Below are 9,405 nucleotides of genomic sequence, written 5' to 3'. Positions count from 1 at the left end.
AAATCGGCACCGCCCGGTGCCGGTCTATGCCCCCTGCCCGGGATCCCGCTGCTGCTCGGCCCCGTCTTTCTCCCCCTGGCACGGCGATGCCAGGGACCGGGCTGAAGGGTTCTGAGCTGCCGGGGAGCGGTTTTGCAGCATCCGCTGGGCAGGACCAAAGCGATGGGTGTGCAGGAACGGCTCCCAGTGAGAAGGGGCTGAGACCCCAAAGGGGTTTCTCACCTCTCTGCAGTGCAACTGTGTTGGCACTGGCTGCCTCCCTGTGCAACCAATAGACCCATTTGGGATGGAGATTGGCACTGGGATCAGGACCAGCACTGAGTCTGTGTTAAGGATGGGACCAGAGGCAGCCGCAGGCCTGGGAGTGGGTTTGGAATCAGGATTTGGATCAGCCGTGCAAAGACAGGGCTGGGTTGGTGGGTCTGCCGCTGTATTTCCTTCCCTTGAATAAAGCACCTACCTTCACAAGAAAGTTTCCAGATCAGGCCCACTCTCTGGTGCTGGGCAAGGTTTTGGTGTGTGTGGGGGGTCCAGTCCTCATCCCTGAGTGGGCACTGTATTATGCCACCCTTGGCCAAGGCCCTGGGGACAGAGACTGTCACCCCTAGGCCATACTTGGAGCTACACATGCACTTTTTTTCTCATGTTCTAATGGCAGTGGGACTGACATGAATTAATATGAATTATTATTATTATTGTTATTATTATTAAGGTGGCTTTCGTTTTAGTTTCTGTTTTTTTTTTCTCTCAAAACTAGATTCCCCAAGGCAGAGACGTGACTCATCCTGCCCATATGTGATGTGTCCCCTGCATCACTTGATAAGTGGGCTTCAAATGATCTGTCTGTGGCTCCCAGCACAGATAGGAAATCCCGTGTACAGACCACTGAACAGTGTACACTGCTTCCCCTGCCTTCCCTGCGTGTGTCTGCCTTTAAACCCCATTTTCTAGACTGTTCCAGTTCCCAAATACACAGGCATGGAACAGACAAGAGGGGATCCCTGGTGTCAGTTTGGTTTCCAGTTCCTCACAAGCCCCAGTTGTACCCCAGGTTGGCTTTAGGACTCTGGCAGCTTTGCCAGGATCCGGTGCTGCGGACGGACACGGTCAGGCTCTCCTGGCACAGTCACCAGTGCAGGTTTGGTCCTGGGGCTACAGAACAGGGCTGACTCCAAGTGTTCCAGGAGGGGTCTGGGGTGCAGGGGGAGCCCTGATGGGGCTGGGGGCTGGACCATGGTCTGGAGGGCAATGGGCTGCCGAGCTGTGGCCGTGACCGCATCAAGAGTTAGTCCAGAAGCATCTGCTGGTGGTGCCAGAGCGGCATCCGGAAGGGTCTGGCTGAGGGAGGAAACTCCCGGGGGGCTCCGCTCTACTGAATCTCAATCGGGAGCCAAGCTGGGTGCTCGCAGAGGCCGTGCCCAGGCGGGCACAGGGAGGGATGCTCAGAGGGGACGGGCTTCGCTGGGATGCTCCGGTGAGGAAGCGAAGGTGCCTTCGTGAGACAGCGGAGGGCAGAGCCGCTCGGGGTGTGAGGGGACGATAGAAATGGGGGGGGGGGGAACAGCGGGGGTCTCAGTGCCGGGGAGGAGCAGGGCCCGGCGGTGGGGAACCTGCAGCTGCGCTGAAATCCCCTCTGCCGGTGGGTGTCACTGCAGGACAAGGAGCCGCCGGAGCTCGGGACCGGGCATGGCTGGGGCAGGGTGAGGGGGGGCCCGCTTGGGGCGGCTCTGTCAGCTCCGAGCCCCCCCCGAGCCGCTTCTCCTCCTGAACGCGCTTTGTTTGGCTCTGCCGTTGCTTTTCGGGTTCTGGTGTCTTTGCTGGCTTGGAGCTGTCCCAGGCCAGGAGGTCTCCATGGGCCTGGTTCACAGCAGGTTCCTTGGGCAGCCCTTTTCCAGGGGTGCAGGACTCCCCGGGGGTTCTTTCATCCCTCTGTGAACCCCAAGGACCTGAGCAGTTTGTACAGGTGGGCACAGATGCTGTGGCTGGAGGTGGCTCCTGGTGGGCAGTGGGGCAAGGCTCGGGCTGTGTTTCTCACACACACATTAACTGTGCCATCTTTGGCAGGACAAGTAGTTAAGGCCCAGCTCCCCTTCCCTGGGGAGTGGGAAAGGTGTCCAGTTATAATCCAACCGTGCCAGCCCAGCAAACCGTACTGTCATCCTCCTGGTTACGTCAGATGGGTTCTATTTAGATGCCTGCACTATATAGAAGGACCCAGGTACCAGGGTTTCCCCTGTGTGGAGCAGGTGATTCCTTTCTCCCTCAGCTCAGGTGTGGGCAGGGTAGAGTTTGCTCCAACTGCTTCCCTGTATAAAAAGCAGATTGAGGCAGGAGCTGCCCCTAAGGGAGCATGGGAAATGCCAGAGCAGCGGCTGTGGAGCCTTCCTTGTCCTGAAAGAGGTAAGGAAAGCTGCCCTTGCAGCTCCGTTTGTTATCGTGCCTTGAACAATGAAGTTTAACGTTATGAAGTGTTCTGCTTTTTGAGGTTTGGGTTTAAAAGTTTGGCTCCAAGTGCTAACAGGCTGTTGAACGTGAAACCTGAAAGCTACCATTTGACTTAAATATTATGTGGTACAGCCTGAGCTATAGCAATAGATGCGAGGAGCAGATTCCATAGGAGTAACTAATTATTCCTTGAGCAATCTTGGAGATGCACAGTTAATCACAGTTGTTGCCAAGTGATCTTTTCTTAAGGTGAAATGCCCTGTTGGTAGGAGATGGGTTTTACACGTGTTAGCACCGAGCTGGGGTTTGGGTGCAGTGCTGCTGAGTTGGTGTTGGAGGAGTTTGTGCAGCAAGTGCTTGAAGTGGCTCGGCCCTGAGGGACACCAGCAGCTATTTGAGGGTAGGTGTGGAAACAGGCTGGAGCCGTCCTCAAGAGGAGGCATGGCTCTGTGGTGAGGCCTTGCTTTGGCAGAGTGCTCAAAGCAGATGTTTAGATGCCTTCACACAGGCTTTGCTGAATTAGGCAGTGATGGGAAGCTTATTTGGCACAGAAATGAGAAGAACTGATGGATTATGAGATATTATGGACTTGATATCAGTTGGGATATGGTTGCATTTAATATAATTGTGCAGAATGAACAGTTTTCCCTCTGAGGCTGTGCTGGTGTGAGTGCTGTGACTTTGAGCATGATGGGAATTGTGCTGATCAGACTGAGTAAAGGTGTTGTGTGACTGATACAAAGCAATGAACAGGCTGAGGCAGAATCATTCCCTTTCAAATATATGATTTATTTGGCTATATCTACATTAGCACACTTTCAAAGACAGAAAGCCTATTGCCTATGGCGGTCACAGGGTCCAAGGGCTGTGATGCCCAGCACAGTTCTGTGTAGCTCTTTTGGGGCCCGTGTCCCACAGACACCCCTCAATGGGTGGCACTGAATGCCTTTTGACGAGCCTGATGGTCTGGAAGAGTACTGAGGTGAGGCTTGACCTGTAAGAGAAGGAGCAGATACACAAGTGGTTACAGTGAGCAGCCAGCCAGAGAAAACAGGTTGTGGCACAAGCAGCAAGAGGACTGGATTAGCACAAGGGTTTTGCCTGTTTGGGAGGTGCTGCTCCAGCTGAAGTTAAACACAGCCTGTTTGAAAAGAGAGCTAGTTTTCTGATTGACTTCAGGAGATGCTTGTTCTGCCCTAGTAACAAGATCCTGCAGCCTCACTGTGCTGTGTTGGTTGTGTGATGTTTCCAAATGCTCTCACACCTTAGGGTGGACCCTGAAATAAATATGGCTGGTTTTCTACAACAGGGGACTTGTGTGCTTCACTGGGGGGCCAGGATTGGTCCAGAGCCTATCAGGGGCTCTTGCATGACCTGGCCAATGAACACAGAAGCAGCCTTTCCCCAGGAATCACCTTTGGTGTGGTGGTGATGGGTGAGCAAATCCCAAGACAAAGAAAGGGGAAGTCATCTGATTGACTTCAGGAGATGCTTATTCTGCCCTAGTAACAAGATCCTGCAGTCTTACTGCGCTGTGTTGGTTGTGTGATGTCTCAAGATCTTCTGGAAGAGAAAGGTCCCTGGGCCCTTTGGGGTGAGCACCCTTTGGGGTGCTGCTTGCACACAGCTGCATGCAGCAGGCTTGCACAGTAAATGCAGAGTTACTGAGGTGCGCATGGAGTGGTTTTACCACGGGGTGGAAGGGGTTTATCTGCCCCAGCGCAATACCCTGTGCCCTACATCTGCCTTGTGTGGATGTGCGGAGCTGCCTCCCCCACCCTGCTCAGGCTGGCTGGATGTCAGGTTTTGCATATGTAAAAATACACCGGCGTCTTTGCCCTGGAAAGCTCGCTAGTGATCTCATTAATCAAGACAAACAAAGCGTAGTTAGCTATTCCCCCTCTCTGGAGGAAGGCGCGCAGGTACTTACGTATGCATTTCAGTGCCTAACTTCAGACAGTTGTTTCTGGATGTTTTTGCTTTCTCACAAGTAGCAGCAATGACATAAACTGCTCCAGGAAGGAAAGGTGGGAGAGGCAGAACCCAGGGCTGCTGACATAGGTGGGTAGTCCCTGGGATGTGGGACAGCTCCAGCCTCCTATTAAAGATGCAGGAGTTATTCCCTCGGAGCTGGGATTGTTATTAAAATCCAGTGCTTGCAGATAGGGACAGCAGAGCTGCTTCTCTGGAATGTGCCTCTGCCTTTCCCATCCTGCTCCCTGCCCACCAGTGCTGGGATCTGGGCAGAAGGGAACTTCTGCCTGGGACTGGGTTGAAGCTGCAGGGAGGAGACAGCAGTTCATTCACTCCAGTCTTGGTAGAGAGCTCCCAGGTGAGCAATGTCACACTGAGCCACAACTGGCAGCAATTAAAGTTAGCAGAGCCTTGACAAAGTCGTGAGGGATGCCAGCTTCTGCCCTCGGCATGAGTAAGTGGGAAGCACCAGGTGTGGGACAGGGGACCAGTGCTAGCTTAAAAAATGATGAACCCTCTCCTAACGAGGGCTAGAAATTAGAGTCAAGATAAGGATGTTCTTGGGTCAAAGGTCTTACTATGACAGAGACTGGTGTTGAGAAGTCAATGCCAGTGATGGATCCTCATCTCCGATACTTCTAATTCGTATTCTAAATGACGAACCCAAAGACACTTCCTCTAGACGCAGCTGATGATCTTCACCATTGCTCTGGTGTGGACATGGGCTGTTAGGCCAGGATTTTGTCTGAACCGTGGGTTTAGAGCACTGGCTGTAGCAGGGCAGGAACATAGTTTGTTGGCAGAAGCTTGGTGGTTTTCCTTGCAGGATGATAGAACTGCGATGGTTTTCAGTTGCTGATTAGGTGCAGTGTTCTGCTCTTGTTCATTGTATTTGTCATTGACAGATTAAAACCTGCAGGACCCTTGCAGCTGGGGTGTTGTAATGTCAGTGCTTGCTTCAAAGAGTTAGAGGGGCAATAACAAAACACCTTATAATTCCTAAAACTTAAATATATATTTGGGTGTGATTTTCAATTGGGTTTCACAGTTATGATAATGTTTTGAATCTGGGGACTGTAAATGATCACTTGTCAAGCATTAGTACAACCACGTATGTGTTGCAAGCAGTAGCATGTATGTTAATGGAGGACTAATAAATAGCATGTGGGAGGCAGAAAAACTAAGCTGGTACAGGGAAGGCAGAGCTCCCCTGACAGCAGCAGAACATGTACTCTAGAGACCAATCAGGCTTTGTGGGTGCTATTGATGCTGGGCTTGGTGAGGTAGGTGCTGGGCACTGTGAGCACCCTTGGGTGCTCAGTAAGCTTAGCTACTGGGTGGAAGTGCTAATTAATGTACCTGGATTAAATGGTTTGTAATGATTTGTGGGAGGTGTTGAGAAAGAGCCCATAAAAAGGGCTGAAGCAAGAGACAAGCAGCACCAGGCTCTCCTCCTGCCCTTGTAGGACCCATGCTTGACTTCAGGGAGATGTGGCTGGACCTATTCCTCTTGTAGTACCCGCCTGGCTCTGCCTGCTCCTCAGAGGTAGCCTCCCAGCCTTGTGCCGTTTCCCACTTTAACAACAAAGCAGCACCTAGCCTAGCCTAGTTTTTCCATCATCCATTCGACTGAATCCTTTTAGAGGGTGACAAAACACTTTCTTGAGCTCTCTTTACGGGAAACCAATCTCTACTCCTTTTTCAAAACCTCCCTCATTTACCGCAGTCCAACAAATCCTTGGCCTTTTAAGTCCTCTCCTGTTTGTGTTTTTTTCTCTTTCTTCCCAAACCCAACAGTTCCATGTTCATAGATATTTTTTTTGGGGGGGGGGGGGGGAGGGAATAAAATACACAATGTGAAGAGGGGTAGGGTGTACACACCGACGCACGCCGTGCCGAGCATCCCCGTACAGACAAAAACCCCACGTGCGCGCACATCGAGATGCAAATGATTTCCGTGCAGCTATCACTTGTAAAGCTTGACAGAAAATAATGAGAAACACTAAATCTTTTATAAGGTCAACACTCAAGCAGCTGTCAAACAAGAAAAGAATTTAGCGGAAGATCCGCACAAACTTCCATCGCCTCATTAAATCCAACAGGGCCGGGGCCCGGTGTGGTGAGGAGGCACCGGGGCGCCTCCGTTTTGTGTCAGTAATTTGTGATGGAGGAAGAGGGAAGACGAAACAGCCAGCGCCGAAGGGGCCTTGGGGGAGGCTGGGGAATCGTTAGTGCGCCAGGAGCGGCCTCGGCTCCTAATTGGAAGCATTGGGCATTATCAACGGAGGATTTGCCTCGGCTCCCTGACAGCTCTCTAGGCCTGGAATGATAGCCCACTTGTCAGTGTAAAAGACCATTAAAAACAAACCATTTTGATTTAATTGGAGGCGGTGTGCTGGGGGCCCAGGTGAGACGCTTCATCAGCTGATGTTGGCTGCTGATGCCTTTTTCCCCCTGTATTGATGGCTTTTTTTTTCCCTCCCTTTCCTTTCAAAAACTGTCTAGGAAAGAGAAAGAGGTGCTGAAAGATCCTTCACAGCTGCATTGAGAGCGGCTTTCAATAGGGTTGTCAACAAATGCCATGACAAGTTAGGGAGAGGCAGGTACTTTTAAAACAGACGTTATTTTGTCCAAGATGAGCTGTGCTTGGAGGTGTGTGTTGGATTATTAAGGTTACAAATACTGTGGCTTTTCCTGGCAGTAGTGCTCTTAACTGGTTTAATGAATGGGGTTAGTTTTTTCTCTCCCCACCTTTCTAATTCTAAGAACACAGGGAAAGTCAGGACAAGGGAGTCTGGGCTAAATGATCCTTATCTGCTTCAGATGTAGGAATGTTTCAAATGGTTCTTTTGGCTGCTGTATTTAATGCCCCACAGAGATTTGGGAGGTTTTTTTTGCTACCTGAAAATAAGGGTCACAGATGTTTGCTGAAGTTCCCCGGTCACTTGGTATGTACAACAGGATGAGTAAAGGAGAGTGAACCCACTGGAGCTGTAACAATGTGTACCCCTCGTGGTAGATGTCCTGGTATTAGACCAGAGTGGCAGTTTTCATACTGACCTCATGTGTTTGAGATTTGAATCCTCAGCTTTTTCATGCCAGGCAGAAGTTTTACTTCAAACTAAGTTGTCTGTTGGTAAACAGCCTCTTGGCAGAAGGCAGAATAGGTCCATGAATGAAATCCCAAGTCCATTTAAAAAGCACTTCTGTGGATTTGTGTATGAAACAGCAGGTAGCACTGGTTGGTGTTCACCTGTTACTCAACACTGTGTGTGTGGTTTTACCCTACTGCAGGCACCCTAGATCTGTTCCTTCAGGTGTAAATGCTCCATAGCAGCAATGGGCATTGGTTGGTGACAGTTGCCTGTGCTGTCTTTGGGCACCCAGGCTTGGATGTAGATGGAGCCTGGCCTGGAGATGGTGCAGGGGTGTTGTTTTCCTGTGTCAACTGGGAGATGCTGGAGAGCAATGAAAATGGCAGAGGAATGATGGGTTACCATGTCTTTCAGGGAGACACAAAGAAGTGCTAAGCATGGCAGAGGGCAGCATTAGGGTGTGATGAAGTTGAGTGTTCAGGATGTGTGCAAAGGGATACCGGAAAGGCTGGACCATTGAACAGCCACCAGGTGACACTGATTTTCTGATTATTTTTTTCTTTCTTGGTCAGCCAGAATCCCATCTGAAGGGAGGTTTGGTCTGGTACCACGGTGACAGAAAGCTCTTGAACTCATTGCTGTATTATTTAACTACTATTTAGGCCCCTGGAGACAAGTTTTGGAACACTTCAACTCCATGAAATTTTGTTGCCCTCAAACCTGGGGAGGATAAATGCCACATCTAGAAAGTCAACCCACTGTGTGTATTAAGCCCAGGTTATTTAAACAGAGTCTATGGCTTTTCTGACAAGACAACAGTTGCAAGATTACGTGAGCTGTCAGTTCAGCTCTTCAGACAAAAATAGAGGTAAGGCATTAAAAAGAAATGTGGAACATTTTTGTGTGTATGTGTTAAACTTCACCTGTTAATTCTGATGAAGAATCAGGCTGTGAGCAGATATCGGATCCCTGGTGAGAATCAAATCCTGGAGCCCAGAATTTTGCTGCAAAGTTTATACAGTGGGGATTCTTCTAATTACTTTCAGTGGAAATTTACCTGACAGAGCTTTCCCAGGTAACGCAAGCATATGCGGGAGAGCCGCTCAGCCGTTGACAGAGCCTTTGATTTAGTGCCAGGTTGCAAATTAAGTCTTTTGCCAAGGTACCCGAACACTTGCTCGTCAATTGCTTATCGCTTATTCATATCGCGCATCGAGTGCAGCCTGTTTCATCTGCTGGGGAAGGCAGTATGTGTTGACAAAAGTGTTGTCCAAAGTTGTTGAGTTTTCTTTCCTCCCCCTGTTTGGTCAAGTAAACAAGACTATCCTCCCTGAAAAGCCACCCTGTGCAAGTTGGAATCCTCTAATGAGCAAAGGAAAAAGCCTGATGTGTGTCAGTGACATGCAACGCATGGAGCTGTTTTGACACGCGGGTGAATTGTGTCCTACATTGCTGCTGTGAGGTGTTGTCCTGAATCCTTCTGGTTGACTTGACAGAACACTGGCAATCTACTGCAGAATGGCTAGCCCTGACTCACTGGTTTGGATTGTGGCTATCAGATATTCTGATGGAGGTAGCTGGAGCCTCACCCTGGCCTGGCAGAGGCAAGGCTGTGGGGATGCTGTATTTTAGGCAACAACATCCTCTCCAGAGTTTGATGTCCTTCCGCTTGGATGCGAGATGAGTAGTGATGAGTGATACAGGGATAGGATACATCCCATGAGCACTGGGGGCAGGGATATACTTATGTCCATGCTGGGTGCCTGAGGTACAGAACATAGTCCCACATCTACAAATAAATGAAGTCTTGGTCCATAGTCCCAGCTGTGTTGGCAAAATCTGAGCTTGGGAATCGTGTCACTGCAGGCAGAGCAAGGCAGAGGCTGTTTGT

The 9,405-nt window shown here is 50.2% G+C and overlaps 1 protein-coding gene across 1 annotated transcript in view; it reads right to left on the bottom strand.

The window, feature by feature from the left end:
- Window positions 1–3,217: 3,217 nt before the first annotated feature.
- The window catches only part of CFAP77 (cilia and flagella associated protein 77), a 59,646-nt gene continuing 53,458 nt past the window's right edge, over window positions 3,218–9,405 (bottom strand). Inside the window, exon 6 of the mRNA XM_057401592.1 lies at window positions 3,218–3,439. Within this exon, the coding sequence (XP_057257575.1) occupies window positions 3,371–3,439 (69 nt within the window). The 3' untranslated portion in view covers window positions 3,218–3,370. The remainder of the gene's footprint in view (window positions 3,440–9,405) is intronic.

Source organism: Pezoporus wallicus, unplaced genomic scaffold (genome assembly GCF_028554395.1).
Source record: "Pezoporus wallicus isolate ANWC-B61680 ecotype Strahan unplaced genomic scaffold, APGP_CSIRO_Pwel_v1 contig_8013, whole genome shotgun sequence".
In the NCBI taxonomy this organism is placed as follows: Eukaryota; Metazoa; Chordata; class Aves; order Psittaciformes; family Psittacidae; genus Pezoporus; species Pezoporus wallicus.
This window is presented reverse-complemented; position numbering and strand designations above follow the sequence as displayed.